The sequence below is a fragment of the Belonocnema kinseyi genome, chromosome 9 (assembly GCF_010883055.1).
Source record: "Belonocnema kinseyi isolate 2016_QV_RU_SX_M_011 chromosome 9, B_treatae_v1, whole genome shotgun sequence".
Classification (NCBI taxonomy): domain Eukaryota; kingdom Metazoa; phylum Arthropoda; class Insecta; order Hymenoptera; family Cynipidae; genus Belonocnema; species Belonocnema kinseyi.
This window is the reverse complement of record NC_046665.1, coordinates 6,987,560-7,003,778: the sequence shown is the minus strand read 5'-3', so window position 1 is coordinate 7,003,778 and position 16,219 is coordinate 6,987,560. Positions and strand designations below refer to the sequence as shown.

The 16,219-nt window shown below is 39.4% G+C and overlaps 1 protein-coding gene across 4 annotated transcripts in view; it reads left to right on the top strand.

Annotated features, from left to right (window-relative positions):
- Positions 1–16,219, top strand: part of LOC117180014 (DNA-(apurinic or apyrimidinic site) lyase) — a 144,338-nt gene that overhangs the window by 114,432 nt on the left and 13,687 nt on the right. For all 4 annotated transcript variants that reach the window (XM_033372293.1, XM_033372290.1, XM_033372291.1 and 1 more), the window contains 2 exons: positions 4,841–4,984; positions 5,073–5,253. In XM_033372293.1, the coding sequence (XP_033228184.1) occupies positions 4,841–4,984; positions 5,073–5,253 (325 nt within the window). The remainder of the gene's footprint in view (positions 1–4,840; positions 4,985–5,072; positions 5,254–16,219) is intronic.

Below are 16,219 nucleotides of genomic sequence, written 5' to 3'. Positions count from 1 at the left end.
AGAGGGAGCTCTTCTTAATATTTTGACACCAAAATCATGTCGATACACCTTACCGACTGCGAGTAAAGCCACCCACGCTTTAACTTGACAGACTGTAAAACACGCTCAGGTTCGCCTTATGACTATAGAGATAAGTCGTCCCCGCGTGGTTGTGACACCCGGTTAGTATGTGTTCTGGGTACTCAACTTGTGCATGACACACTCTGCACCTATCGCTAGAAACTTCTTGACATAAAACGAAGTTACGGTATACTAAGGTGGAAATGACTCAGTTCGGGCAAAGGGAAATGAAACACTCTGTACCTGAATTAAGTGCTGATGATCTGAGGAAATCAATAGTTTAATTCTTCGACAAGGACTCTTAGCGGAACTTTTCAACCTCTGCATTCTTTACTTCGGTTTTTAGATGTGAAGCATGTATATGAAGTAATGCGCTTTCGTCAATGATCATGTTCGAATTCAGGCCAAGGGTCTCGGCCGCCTTCTCCACGGCTTTGTAGAGAAACGCTCCCTGACCAACCTTTTCATGGTTCCTCACCATTTTTAGGAGAGGATCTCTGCCATTTGGAACAATGTAAGCTGTACTCAAAATAATTTGTTTATGAAGACACTGGAGATTCAGAAGTCAGCGTTGACGGTTTCGGATGTATGATTGCAGAACGAACGAATTTATATGCGAGTTCTTATGCATGAACATGATCTATAGATATCTATGACGATATCTGGGGCCGTAAGCTCGTTCGCCGCCCATTGAAGCACCCCAAATGAGTAGAGTAGAACCGGGACGGCAAGCATGTTAGTTGCAGATACTTTGTTCAACGCCGAAAAAATTTGAAGACCAAATTGGTCGAAGAAGATGCTTGTATCTGCTTCGGAGAGGCTCCTTCACTGATGTTTTATCCTCAACGCGGCTTCGTGGCATGTCCAGGTATGTATAGTTCTTTCCAGTGTCGAGTTGTCTTATTTAACTTATGTCCACAAGGTCAGGGTCATTGGAAACGCCAATAATCTTCCTTCTCTTCAGAGGAGTCTTGGCATACTTTTCCAATCCAAAGTCCTTGCTTATCTCTCCTGTTTACTTCTCGATAATATTTACAGCACTTTAAAGTTGACTTTTTCAGAAGCATCGATATAAAATATATAAGTGATCTTATGCTCACGCTGGCTAGTGTCGCCGCACAGGTATTCAGGAGAATTTCATACTGCAAATGATATAGGCAGTAGCGTAATGCAAGAAAGCAGAGGGCTGATGGTATAATTGTGAAAGACGCTCCTCTGATAGGTGAAGTTGTTTTTTGACACACGTTATTTTCCACATGAGATAGTACATATGGGTTTTCAGCCTTTACAGTCGTAAAGATCATATACAGTGTGTTCAAAGAAGTAATTAGCCTGCAATTATCTGGGTTGGACAAGTTGCCTTTTTTCGGTAGAAATATAGTGCGTCCTAACACTAGCCACTGCAGAGTGGGCGTTTCTGACAATGTGGGCCAGATATTGACCAGTAAAAGAAAACTTCTTCCATCACATGTTATTGATACCATCTGGTCCTGCATAGTAAAAGTTTCTATAAGTTGTTATAAGGTTTTTGCAAAACTCTGTTGAGCAGGTGATATTATCAGTGTCTTTTTTCAAATCCAGTGTTTTCGGGATCTTTTATACCTTTGTCCAAAAAGTCTCTACTTTGTTAGGCTTCGGTAGAATTTTGACAGAAAAAGTGTGAACGCTGACGAGGTGCAATGGGGCAGCAAGAAACTTTTGATTCTCCATGATCCATCTCTCTCTCTCTTTTCTGTGTTCTTTGTACAGTTTGTGATTAAAAGATCCTCAGTTTTTGGCCGAACCTTCAAATCCTTTCCGCGAAAGGTCTGCCACATGTTATGTAGTCAATCACACACTGAACACGGGAAATATTCTTTCTTGCCCATCAAATCTTCTTGTGCAGTTGATGTGAGCGTCTGTTGGCCTTGTGATCCATCATCGGCTTCAACCTTGAATTTGATTACGCCAAATCTCTGGAAGCACCATAAAATGAGCAATTGATGATCCAGAGATTCGACTCTTTCGAAATATACTCACGAATGAAAGCTTCCATTTCAGCCAGATCTTGGGGCTTAGGAGGAACCTGCATGTCAATGTTCCGCCTTTCCCTGAAATCGCTACTAAGGGGTTATTCCTTTGGGACCATCCCTGGACAATTGTCTGCGACTTCTTATTAATTATTCTAACTTTATTCAACAGAAACGCTTAGTACACGGACCCTCTATTCGCAGCTCGCGTTCGGTGGCTTTGTAATAGGCACTTCGGTTTGATTCCAAAGTAGCTGAAACCGCGTTCGGGCGTTTGTGTTTGTTTGTGTCAACAGTACGGTACGCAAAGCGTGGATATTTAACGTTTATTAGAAATGTAGAAATGTTTCAGTTGGAAATTATGTTCAGTTTTAATGGTTCTTGTCTAAGCTAAGTTAGCATCAGTGGTAGAGGGGAACTGAAAATTTTCCCGATTTAAAGAAGTAGTTTTTCGAAATTCAAGAAAAAAATCATAGTTTTAAATTGATTCAAAAGCATTCAGATTTTTTTTAAAGCAACAAGACCTTAAGAATTTTAATGAGTGATAGCTTTTGACCATCCCAAACTAACACCATAAAAAGATTTTTCAAATAAAAAAATTAGGAGAATAACAATTTTGAGTTATCTTGAAAACGATGAGACATGCACGGTTATAACATATATATCGCGTTATTCAGCCCATTAGAGTAGTTTTGAATGAAGTAAATTATTGACCTGGAAGCCTTCTTTCAGTCGACCCTTGTTGAAGTATTTACAAGAAATTGTATATTTTTTCTTTTTACATGCAAAAAAAAGAATTTCTACAATACAAGTCCGCTAACTTGCCGTCCGATAAGCATACAATCCCCCTAAAACGTCATTACACGTACGGAACGCATACTAATTTTGGTTCTCCCACTACGTGTGCTATCTTTATCATGATTTACGCATGCGCGCATCTAATATCGTGCTACTAGAGGTGGCATCCGATTATTCCGCAATTCCTAGAATTTTCCGCTCCTACAGCCCCGAAAATTAAAAGTGATCAGACTTGTACTGTAATAGTTTTTTTTACATAATATTACATATATAACAAACACATTCTTGTCTTTAATTACATAACTTAACCTTTGTTCTTTTCTTTATTCAATAGATCAAAGTAATACATAATAGTCATATTGGCGAAACTTCCACAAAATGTTTTTTTAAATAAATTTCCGCAAAATTATAGGTGATTGCTTACAAGTTAATTTCTTATCATGAGTCGGAACCTCGATTTACGGTTTGCCTGCACATGTTTACTGTCAAAAGTCAGACGACTCAATTGATGGCATTTGTCGTTGGAAAACCGACGCTTTTTATCTCCATCGACATTTATCTCTCTCAAATTTTCCTTATCGATAATTTCACTTGGAATGCTCATTTTTCTATTTTATTTCAAGTTAACTTTCAATCACACGACACCACCGGCTTTTTTTCTAGAATAATAAATATTTTGTCTTAAAAATTTGGGAAATGATAGCGAACATGCTAAAGGACGCCCCCACATACTTTTTTGTAGGTTAATTTAAAAAAGTTTTAATTTAGCAAAATGTGATTTATTTGCATAGCGCTTAGGAAATAGTATCGATTTTTTCAGTGTTAGATTCCCCCGGCTTTTTTCCTAGGATAAGAAATATTTTGCCTTCAAAATCTGGGAAATGATAGCGAACATGGTAACGGACGACCCCACACACTTTTCATGTGTTTTTTTATCAAAAATTTTTTAATATTGCAAACAATGTGCATGTATATTTCGAGGTTATGTGTGTTACAATGCACCCGAGCGTTACTTCCAAACTACACAATATTTTTGGCCGAAAACTTCGGACTTACGAAAAAACATAATAACAAATCTGCCAGAACTAAACTTGTTTGCAGGCAATCAAAAAAGTTTATTTCATAAATAATTTCCAGATTATCGAAAAGGCAGAGATGAAAAACGACGTAACCTCAAAATAATGCATATGCATACAATTTTTATTTAGCAAAATAAATTTTTTTGTTATTATCCCTCAAAAAAGAGTCCGGGGACGTTCGTTATGATATTTTATAGCATCTCCGAATTCAGTTTTGAAAATTTTTCATTTTTGTGGAAAAAAGCCGGGGAAACTGTAAGTATCACATGCCCTTAATAAATTCAAAAAGATAATATTTTATTGAATGGCCTAATACAGGGTGTCCCAGAACTAAGTGTCCCGAATTAAATGGCTCAAGTTATTAAATGATGAAGCTGGAGCAATCAGACCCACCAAATTATTAATAGTACGTGCGTCATATCAGTGACAGATATCGACATGAACTGCCGTGAATTCTGTCCGCCGTAAGAATCTTTCTTCCCTCCACCCTTCACCACTGCGCTAGTCAGTTCAATTATTTTCCTGATTTCATAGTAATTCGCTAAACATATACTTCCAGGTACGCAGGCGCCTATATTATTATCACACCTTCGGCTCCAATGAGTCACTTTGCACATGATTTCGAGGCAATTCAAGTCCAATTTTAGAAGTGGATATTTAAAAAAGTATATGTTTCGTTGAATTATATTAAAAATTTCCCTAATTTAAATTCAGTGAAAAATCCTTGCTCTAATGCTGCTCAGTTTGCTTGCTCAAGTATGCTCTAAAACTAATCCACAAATATTTAAAGAAAAATCTTATATTAGATTCGCTTCATTGAACGACACGCGATTCTTTAATCTAGTTGTAAAGTAAAACTTTCTGGAGAGATTTTGTATTCTTTTTTTTTTGCAGATGTCCCTAATGCTGGTAGTAAACTTGTAACCTTGCCAAAACGTTTGTCGTGGAACGCTACTTTTAAAGAATATGTTCGAAAATTAGACAAGCAAAAACCAGTTATCATCTGCGGAGATATGAATGTTGCTCACAAAGAAATAGGTAATGTTTACGGTGGTAAAATGGGCAATAAAACTCTATGAGGTATTGTAATTACTTATGTATTAATAAATAAATGTTTTTTGCATAGATTTAACAAATCCAAAAACAAATACAAAAAATGCAGGTTTCACCCAAGAAGAAAGAGATGGTATGACAGAGTTTCTAAAAGAAGGTTTTGTGGATTCCTTCAGATATTTTTATCCTGAAAAAACAGGCGCTTACTCGTTTTGGTCTTACTTTAGAAACTCAAGGAGCAAAAACATTGGATGGTATGATTAAAAGAGATATTCATTAAATGGGTCATCTTTAGCACTCCTGACCACAAAGCTTTCTTTCCCATTTAATTTCTTTATTCACTCGTGAAAAAAATTACAAAGAACAGGTGCGATCTTTACATATTAAAATTAACTTTTAAGATGATTAATTTTCCATGATGAGGCGAGTGCACGTTTATTCAAATTACCTCCAACATCATTTGTTACTATTCCTTGAAAGACCCGGTGCCTACCCGGGCGACACTTTGCGAACGTAGTGGCAAAAAACGGAGATGGAGGCAGATCAAAAATTACTTAGTGTAATTTTCTCGATTAACGAGACCAGCGCTTTCTTTTTGTGGTGAAAAGTGAACGACAACTGCTAGACAGACAGGGCTGTGATTAGCCTCGTTGCCTAATTAAACATATAATTTGGTAGGGTTATTGCTGATATTTCATTTGGACATTGCCTAGCGACTGTGAGAATGAAGACCGAACGTGATTTACTTGACTGCAAGATGCTGATTTAACATTTGAAATAATATGATGAAATAATAATTGTAGTGAAATATTATTTAAGCAAATAGAATTCAAAACTCCGAACAAGGCTTAAAAAATATTTTTTAATTATTAATTGATTTATATGACTAGTTTGTTTATTAATTATGTTTGATAAGCAATGTAACTTTCTGGCCTGCCACTCGTTATGGATCCCCTCCAGGTTGAATAAATTAAATAATCCATTCTATTACGAAGGAATTACCCATGGCCAACACTATCTCAAAGTGGAGTGAGTATGAAGAAATGCAGAGTGAGTATAAATAGAGCCAATTGTAACTACGGATCTAATGTCCTATCTCGAACCACTAGAGTATTCCTCACCATCAGAACATGCATAATCCGTTGCACTATTCATCGACGATGGGCCCGTCCACCCGGTCAAAACAAGCTGGCTTAGCCTTCTTGACAAATATTCGATCTGGCGTGCTACCAGAGGGACACCCATTTAACTCTAATAGATCGGCAACTGGCTTTCGGCCTGCTTACTTCAAACGCCTAAATTCGATGTCATATTATTTTCTCGCCTCCACTAATCCGTCTACCCTGAGATAGGTATTTTTTATAAAGGAAAATTTAAATTAAAAAGGTGTTGGAAAAAGTGGCGTCTAACGTGCGGCCACAAAACATTATAACTGAGGCACAATATTGAATTCCTTAAACATTCTCTTTCGAGAAATTTTCTCTTGCAAGAAACTGTTGATTCTGCCTGACCCATTTCTTCCTCTTCTGTATTCTTCTCTTTGCATCAGACAACAACCGCATTTGTCAACAATATGCTGCTTGATTTTCAGTAGGCTTGACTGGCTTGTTCAATGCGTGACTGTAGATCCTCAGTTCTTGGACGAACTTTCGAACCCTTTCCGTAAACGTTCTACCGAATGTTATACAAACAGTTATACTTTGAACACTGGACGCATTCTATCTTGTCCATCCAACCGTCTTATTCAGTTGATACAAACATCTTGATCCGTCGAGGATTTTAGCCTTCAGTTTCAATCGCCTAAAGCTCTCACAGCACCATAAACTGGACAATGTTTTGTGGAGAGTTCGGATTCCTCCGTGATATCCTCACGAAAGGAGGTATTCATTTTAGCTAGATCTTGGAGCTTAGTTAGCCGCGGTTGGTCTTCTTTTCGCTTCCTCATCTTCGTCTGCAGCTTGTCCAAACAGGGGCTGAGGAAGCGCTCCGCGTATGCATTTATTTTTCCTGCAGGGAGTTGGCTTGATTTCGTAATGACTGTGGCCAAACGTTTTAAAGCTCTGAGTGTTTCTGGCACCACAGAGTGTGCACATGTGCCATAAAGCCTCGTTTAACACTGAAAATGATGCCATGTTTGCCATATCCATTTTCGGTTACTCTGCGCGTTTGATCATTTTGAACCGCATCTATAACTTTTCGTTGGTTTGGTGATGTCATTGGTGTTCCCATGAGCAAATAGGGAAAGGGTTTGTCCGTCCTTGTAGAGACCCGCTTGCAAGAATAAGGCAGCATTCTCTAAAAAGTTGCTTAGTATCCCAGATTCACCGTTTATATAGTTTTAAAGAAAGTAGAATTCTTCCCTCTTAAATCCCTTAATGGCCAAAATCGGGAAACCTTTTGTTTGAAGAAATAAGTTTTTCCAAGAACTGGCACAATCAGCACAGTGCCCGACGTTTCATAAAATCACAAGTATTTTTGTTTTTGCGCGGGAATTGGATGTTACTCTGTGTATAAAATCCTTTTGCAGTTAAGAAAAACCTCACGTAATATTTTAGAAACATATTTTGAAATGGTTTATACTTTTTATTCTAAGTTTTCATATTTTTCGTTCTATTTAAATAATTTATCTTTTAAAGGTCTGCAAATTTTTGTCATAACATCGAATTTCAAAAGCAAAAGAATTGACGATAAAAAATGTGCATTTTTGTAAATTGTCTACCCCACTGTGGAATGCAACTATTGCGGACATTTCCTCGTCACGGACGTCAGACGAAACTTACAGGACGACGTATTTACAAAAACACCATTTTTGTACTCAAAATCTCAAAACAAATTTCTTGTGATCACAAGAAACACAGTGCGTTTGCTTTCGCAAAAGCTTACTTCCTATAAACGAAAATGTTCCCTACTTTGGCTAATTCCAGCACTTTACTCTTAAAGTGCATTTAAAGTGTTTTTCAAAACATCCAGAATTGTTGAAACTAAGGGAAATTAAGGTGAATTATTCACACGTGAATCTCGACGCATACCTAGAAGCTGAAAATATGGATCCCTGCCATTCATTAATCCATTGCTCTATCTAGTAAGCTTACTGCAGGTACTTGAATACAGACACAGGAATTGCGTAATACATATTGCATCTGGAATAGCTCTTAATGTTAACACTTTTTAAAATTCTTAAATAACTTCTAAATTTTCTGTTTGAATTCTTTAAACATCTAAATTTTGTCTCAAATTTGTTGAAATCTTCTCAAGTTTTAAATTGGTTTAAATAATTTTTTGAACTTTTAAATATCTTTTATTCTTACTTGAATTTTCTCTAACGTTTTGTAATATTCTACGTTATTTTTTGAAATTTATGAATACATTAAAAATTATTTGAAATCTTTTTTAATTCCCTCTTTAAATTTCTTTTTCAAAATAAAAAATCATTTGAAAATTTCGCAGGAATCTTAAAATTTTTTTCTATTTCTTGAAACCTATCAAAATCTTAAAAAGCGTGTTTTTTCAAAATCTCTGAGCATCTAAATTTTGTTACATATTTGAGAAAAATGTAAGTACTAAATTATTTTTGAACCTTTTTAAAACTTCTTATACTTAGAAATATCTTCGACATAATTTAAAATTTTCCAATTACTCTTGAAAATCCTGAAAAATAACAAGATTTTTTTCAAATGGTCCATATTCTTTTTGGACATTTCCTAAAAACTATGAAATGTGAAATTATTTTTAATTTTTTCGGAATTCTTATTGTTGTTATCGGTAAATTAAGATATACTTAGTTTTTGCCCATAATTCGTTTTTCTTATCTCTTTGAAAACACATGAATAAATCAATTTCCAGGCAATACTTTTTCAAACTGAAAAAATGTAACCACGCTAGGGACTCTTTCTGGTTTTGCCCCTTGTATAGCTTTTTCGTAAACGTCCCAGATGTGGTTCCATTTCTTCAATTTGGAAAATTTTTTCTTGATAATTTACTTATTTTTGCACAGTTATTTATGTTTAATGTTCGATTTTCATGACATTCGCTTCTGTAATGGTAGCGTCAAAGTCTGGGAGTTTTGAGCTTTAATTACATTTTCTTTAGAATTAAAACCCTTTTAATTAGAAGTGCTATTATAAATATGTTCTTATATATATGATTGTGAAGAACACTAAGAGAGGGAGTTTTATCTAATTTTCAAATTATTAATTCACATAAGTCACCTCCTTTGTAATTCCTGCGTGTTTGTCTCGGCTAAGGGGGGTGCATCGGGATGTTAGAGGATTCGTTAACCCTGGTGCCATTCAGTCCTTGACACAGCGATGACATTACCGCTTGGGAGCATGAGAACTTGCCCTCTCGATATTCCAGAAGGCTTTGCTATTATCCCCTGGAAGGATTGCTTCTTAGTTCAGATCCCACAGACTAAAGTCCGTCAGTTCCCTATAGCAGCTACATCTCGCGATCCCAGTCTCTCTGGTTCACCTATTCTAGATATATAGTCCGCATAAAGCGTTAAGCCCTTCCATCAGATACAAGGTCCTGAAAACGGTAGAGAGAATTAGTTTATAACAATCACATTTGTAATGAAGTGGCAGTGGGCTTTACTGAATTATAATAAGCAAATCAAACAAAGAACTTTTCAAAAACAAGTACCTTAACCATGTACTAATTGTTTAAACTACAAATTTGTTTATGGAATGTATTAATAACAATAATAAATATAATTTATCAAAAATATTGAATCAGAGGGCAATTACAAGAAACCAAAAAATCTTAAGTATAAACATGGTACTGAAGGCAATGGAGATTTTCACAATTAATAAAATAATAATTCAGAACTAGTCGCGTAAATCCTTAAAGACTATCAGGATACAAGCTTCTTGCTAGTTAGACATGTTATCGACTTTATTGTCTTCTGAAAATGATTGCGGTCACTAAGCAATTGGAATTAAACCAAACGAAGTTATCAACGACAAGAAACAAAAATTTTATTGTGAATATCAAAAAAAGTTTAAACTTAATAGTAATTACAAGGAACCAACAACTTGAAAATAAAAGAAAACGTATGTGTTGGCAAGTACAAACACATTAGAGCAAAAATGACTAGCAATTAATTACAGGACGAGGGCTTACAGTCATCCCAATATGGCCGCCTGACACACCCGTGCGCGCACTAACGCTGTGTAGCGTTTATAACGCGTATGCACACGCATTCGTTTTTTAACTGCATAGGGAGGTCCGCCTCGAATATACAGATGTCACAATTTGAGCCGGACGTGCATTAATTCCGTGGTGTCGCCGGGAGTCTTGAGCTGTGCCTACAACCATCAAAAAAAGAAACAGAATTTTACACCCACGTGGTCTGTAGCTGTCGTACCGCGCGGGTACCTGAAATCGCGGCTGGGAACACTCACTAAGGTAACCAAGTGATAGACCACCTACCTCGTAGCCACAGAGTCAGCTTCTCCTAGTTCGTTCTATACATTTCTCGCTGCGTCTGTAGTTAATTGTTAGAAAATGGATTCGCCTTACCGGGAAGCTTCGGATTCCGCCGAACCAAGAACACAAGTGTCGAAATCCTTGTCTCGGCTGCCGTCTTCCCTTCGACTTTTGGAATTTCAGCGTCAGACCTGCTGATTGGCTAGTTGTAACGGGAAGAGTCCAATCAGGTGACTCCGCCAATGTGTGCATCCGTACTAGCCTCTGCCGCGTCAATTGGTTCCGTCACACGCACTGCTGAGGTTCCCATTGGCTGCCTGACTGCCCGTCATTAAATGGCTGCCTCGAGTCTCGACCGACGTGTGGTCGCACAATTCACACAACCTCTTCTCTCTAGAAAGCCAGAACCTATTATAACCCTGCATGCACCCGCATCCAATTCTCGCTATAAGTTCCTAAATTCCTTGCTCCCTTTTCTCACACAAATATTGGGCTCTCTCCCTTGGCATAATCCACACATAGTTCCCGTTAAATCTTGATTCTCTTATTCTCTTCTCCCGTTATGCCTTATCGCTTTCCATGCCATTCTTTTAAATCATCTCATATGCCTTCCTTCCTCGTGCCTCTTTCTCACATCATCCATTTGCAATCCATTCGTTCTAAAATACCTGTCCCTTTGCGCCTCCATTTTACCACCCTTACGTCTGTTCTCCTTCTCCCATCAACACTCCCTAACCAGCTTACTCCCTTCCTCTTCCAAAAATTTCTCCTCATATTTACACCTCCGAATCCCCTTTATAATCCCTAAACTCATTTTTCCTGTCTCCCTCCTGACAATATAGTTTGAGGTATTCCTTGCCAACAACAGTTTTTACATTACATACCTCTTCTGTATCCTATTTACCTCCTCACTTACCTTTCACCCCAACACTTCCACTCTATAAAAGAAAACACTCATCACTAGTGAATCAAAAAATGTTATTCTTCTTACAAAATCATCTGTGAACAACCTTTTTCCCAGCATCCACAGTTGCCTCATCACCACATTTGCCCTTCTGACTCTCTCTTTATATGCCCATGTACTCTCCCATTTCTCCAAAACAGGCAGCCCAGGCACAAAACGATTCCACTTCCTGTACCGCATTTTCCTTCTACTTCCGCTCCCCTCCTTATCTCTCCAACGTTCTTTCCTGAACACCATAACCTTTGACTTGTGCGGATTTACTTCAAAACCTTTTTTGTTCAAGTATCTTCTCAACCTTCTCATCATCTCCTTTAAAGCCACTTCGCTCTTTCATAGCAGCATTATGTCATCTGCATATGCGAGTAACCATATCCTGACTCCTTCTACCCTAACTCCTCCCACCACTCCGGCCGCTAGCTTACTTTCCATATAAACGATTAAAATTGCAAAAAGTATTGGGCTAAACGGAAACTCTTGCCAGGACCCCCTATCCATCCGGAAACCCTCAGAGATTCCCTCCCCTCTTCTCACCCTATCTTTCGTCTCTTCATATACCTCCCTTAGCCTCTCGAACAGGCCTCTCTCCACTTAGCTCTCTTTCATAAACTCTCACAACCTTTCCATATCCACCGAAGGGAAGGCGCCTTTTAGATGTACAAAAAACTTCTCTATCGTCTCCCTCCTCCAATACACCGACTCTCTTAACGACCCTTCTTCCCCACCATATTCATGATAACATAATCTACCTCCGATACCCCATCTTGCTCAAATACGTGTAATCTCCCTCTCCGTGTCCTGTTACCATACTATTTGCCACAGCCCAGCCCCTATCCTCCATCCAGTCTCTTAAAATCTCCCCCTCTTTATTTATTATCTTATTCTTCAATTTCATTTTGAAGCTCTCCCATTTCCGGTACAGGCCCCCTCCCCATACCCCAATTCTGCCTCATTTGCGCGCCCTCCCTCTCTCCCTACACACACTCCTACACCGTGCTTTGTTCCCAGCCCCTACTTCCCCCGACACAAATTCCCCTGAACTTCTTTTAACACCTCTTTCTCCTTGTCTCTTACCCATATTTTCTCACCTACTTTCCTTTCCCGATAACCTACCTTCACCGCTCTTCCTTTACTCCTCTGCTTCCTAACCATTTGTTTAGCATTCTCTGTAGCAGCGCTTCCACCCCCTCCCTTTCTTCTCTGTTTTTGGCTTCAATCTTCGTATTACAATATTATTTATCCTAACTACGTTATCTCTTCTCTCCATTCGCAACTTCATTGTCCTTATCCTTTCCATATCCCTATGTATATCAGTTACAGATTGTATTAATTAATACAAGCTGTAGCTGATATACATATATTATTTATACTGATATATAGTGTTTCAAAACCAAATTTAACGTATCGTATGTATGTATATGTATATGTATGTATATATATATGTACATATATATGTATATATGTATATATATGTTGTCATAAGGACAACCGCAGGATTTCGCCGGGAGCGGGTGCTAATCTGAAAAATTGCACCCGCTACCAGCGAAATCGCGGTAAAATTTCAGTCACAACCACGTCTCACAACCGTGAGATAGGTGGTTACAGTCTGTAAAATAATCAATACGACGATCCAGCAAAAGCCTCGTGCACCCTAAGAACACGGAGCGACTCAAGGACAACCGCCTTCTGCAATTTTCCCGCAAGTGTTCTAGCATATTGTTGACACGCAGGGATGCTTTTAAGGCCATTTAGCAAGTGAAAGTTTGGCACCTCTAAGAGCACCGATGATAAGGACGATCAGTTTAACAGAATATTCCGGGTACAATCGTTGCAACTCCCTTATAAGGTCTCGATACCTCTCTTTCTTTTCATTCTCCTTGGCTATGATGTTTTTGTCAGCTGGTGCCGAAAATTCGATAACGAACATGGTTCGCTTCTCGAAGTCAAGAAGAACCATGTCAGCCCTCGAGTGAGCAACAGAAACAATTGTCGAGAATATAAAGTTCCAGTATATGCGGCACTTCCCATTCTCGACAACTGACTCAATTTCCCTAGGAGCATTTAGAGGAGTGATATTAAGTTGAATGCCGTAGGAGTGACAGAGATTGTAATAAAGCATTCTTAGTTTCGCATTGCCCCTTTGAATGTAGGTCGTTCCCGCGTGAGTTGGACAACTAGATAGTATGTGAACTAAATGCTCGGGGTGTGTATGGCAAGCCCTGCAGCTATCATCGGGAATGTCTTGGCTCAAAATGTGGCGACGGTATGTTAAGGTGGAAATGACACCGTCTTGGAATGCAAAAATGAAACCCTCTGTACCAGACTTCAATCCGGGCGATTTAAGGAAAGCAAACGTTAGCTCACAAGACATTGACTGATCCTTCACATTTCTGTGGAAGATACCGTACATCCTCTTATCGAGGAGATAGATAAGATTTGATGCATTTTGCTCACCCCTAATAATGAAGTCAAGTCCAAGTGTTTCAGCAGCCTCCGCCGCTGCTTTGTACAGAAATGCTCCTTTGCCCACTTCTTCGTGATTCCTGACCATTTTAAGAAGAGGGTCTCTTCCATTTGCAACTCTATGTGCTGTACCCAGAATAATCCTGCTGTGAAGACATTCAAGACTCAATATTCCGCGACCCCCTTAACGGAGTGAGATGTACAGTCGCGGAACGGAAGACTTACGATGCATGCTTTTGTTCATGTGCATAACCTTTCTTGTCCCAATATCAAGAGATCTGAGCTCGTTCTTCATACATGGAACTACTCGAAATGAATAGAGTAGTACCGGGACGGCAAGCATGTTCGTTGCAGATACTTTGTTCCTCGCCGACAGTTCGGAAGACCAAATCTGTCGGATGAGACGTTTGTATCTGCTTCGGAGAGTATCCTTTATAGATGTCACATCCTAAATGCGGCTCTGTGGCACACCCAGGTATGTATAAGTCTCTTCAGCGCAAAGGTGTCGTATGGCGCTTCTATCAACGAGCTCAGGATCTTCAGGGATGCCATTAAGTTTTCCTCATTTCAAATAAACCTTGGCGCATTTGTCTAACCCAAATTCCATTCCAATTTCCTTAGTATATCGTTCGACCATCCCCAGAGCTAGATGCAGTTACTCTCTGTTTTTAGCATAGATCTTAAGATCGTCCATGTAAAATACATGAGTGACCTTGTACTTTCGATCTGCATGTTTGGCAATAATGTAAGGCAAAAGAGGAGTGGGCTCATGGTGTCGCCCTGAAAGACACCTCTCTGAAACGTGACCTTGTTAGTTGTCACACGATTTTTGCCAGATGAGATAGTAAATCTGGTTTTCCAAACCGGCATCAATCTCTCTATGCACCCAACTATTTGCGGATGAACCGTTGAGATTTCCAAAAGACAGATCATAAGTCTATGGGATGTCGAATCGAAAGCTTTCCGATAATCAATCCAGGCCATCGATAGGTCACGCTGGTAGAATGCTGCATCTTTGCAGACACATCTATCGATGAGCAGGTTCTCCCGACATCCGGCGACGCCTTTCTTTGAGCCTCGTTGTTCATACATTTCTTGCCACACAGGTTCAATTGCCCGAAAAATCCTATCATTTAGGATAGCAGTAAATATCTTATAAAGCGTACTCTGGAATCGGCTCTTCCGTCTTTAAATATGAGGTGAAAATACGGGCCAAATGCTGATGGGTTGAAGAAAACTTCTTCCACCAGAAGGTTTTGATACAATCTGGTCCCGGTGCGGAATACTTCTTCATCCCTCTTAATACTTTTTTCACCTTCTCGGTAGTGATGAGTGGGCATTCTTTATCAGGTGTTATGAGGGCAACACATAACTCCTTGAAGCTATTTATATTTTCTGAGTCTTCGTCTAGTCTATGCTGAACTTCGTAGACTTCTCTCCAAAATACTTCGACCTCCTCTGGTTTGGGTCGGTGTTCGACAGTCACTGGAGGGTCTTGGAAGCGTCGAGATGGGTCAGAGAGAAACTGTTGATTTTCTCTGACCCACCTCTCCCTCCGCTCTAGACTTCTCTTAGCGTCAGATAGCATACGTATTCTCTCAACAATATGCTGCCCGGTGGTCAGCAGCTTTGACTTGTTAAGTGTGTGATAACGGGTCCGGAGTTCCAGCGCAAACTTTCGAACCTTTGGCGGTAAAATTCCTGCCAGATGTGATGTAGTCAATCACGCATTGAATGCGGGACGCGTACTGTCTTGCCCAGCCTATCTTTATGGCAAGTTGATGCATTCGTCTTTTGGTCTTATGATCAGCCGTTGGTTTTGTTTCACGGTTCGCATCGGCCAAAGCTCTCGCTGCATTATACACACAATAATTGATATCCCAGAGGTCGGATTCACCGGAAAAATGTCCACGAAGCACGTCATCCATTTCAGCCAGATCTTTAGGCTTGAGAGAAACATTGGTGTTGATGTTTCTCCGGGTCGTAAAGCATCGCTCTTCATCTATTGGATGCCTGCCCGCGGTTGGTCTTAGTGTCGCCTCTCTCTTTGTTGCCGGCTTGTTCTAGCTGTGGTAGAGTAGGTGTTCCGCTTTCATAGTCCCTTTTACGGAGTAGTTCAGCATGGTTTCGCTGACGTTGCTGCGAAAAGTGCGATAGCTCCGGGTGTTTTTCGCACCACAGAGCATGCAGCTGTGCCATGTAACCCCGTTCACGAGCCATACTTGCATCGTAGCACTCTAGCAAGTCGTGATTCAGTTGCTCCGTCTACCCAAAGGTCGCGAGATCCCGCCGATCCATCGCATTGAATCCATTTTTATTGGCTCCCCCAGCTCTAGATTGGTCGGCATTGTTGGCTGACCCATTGTCGG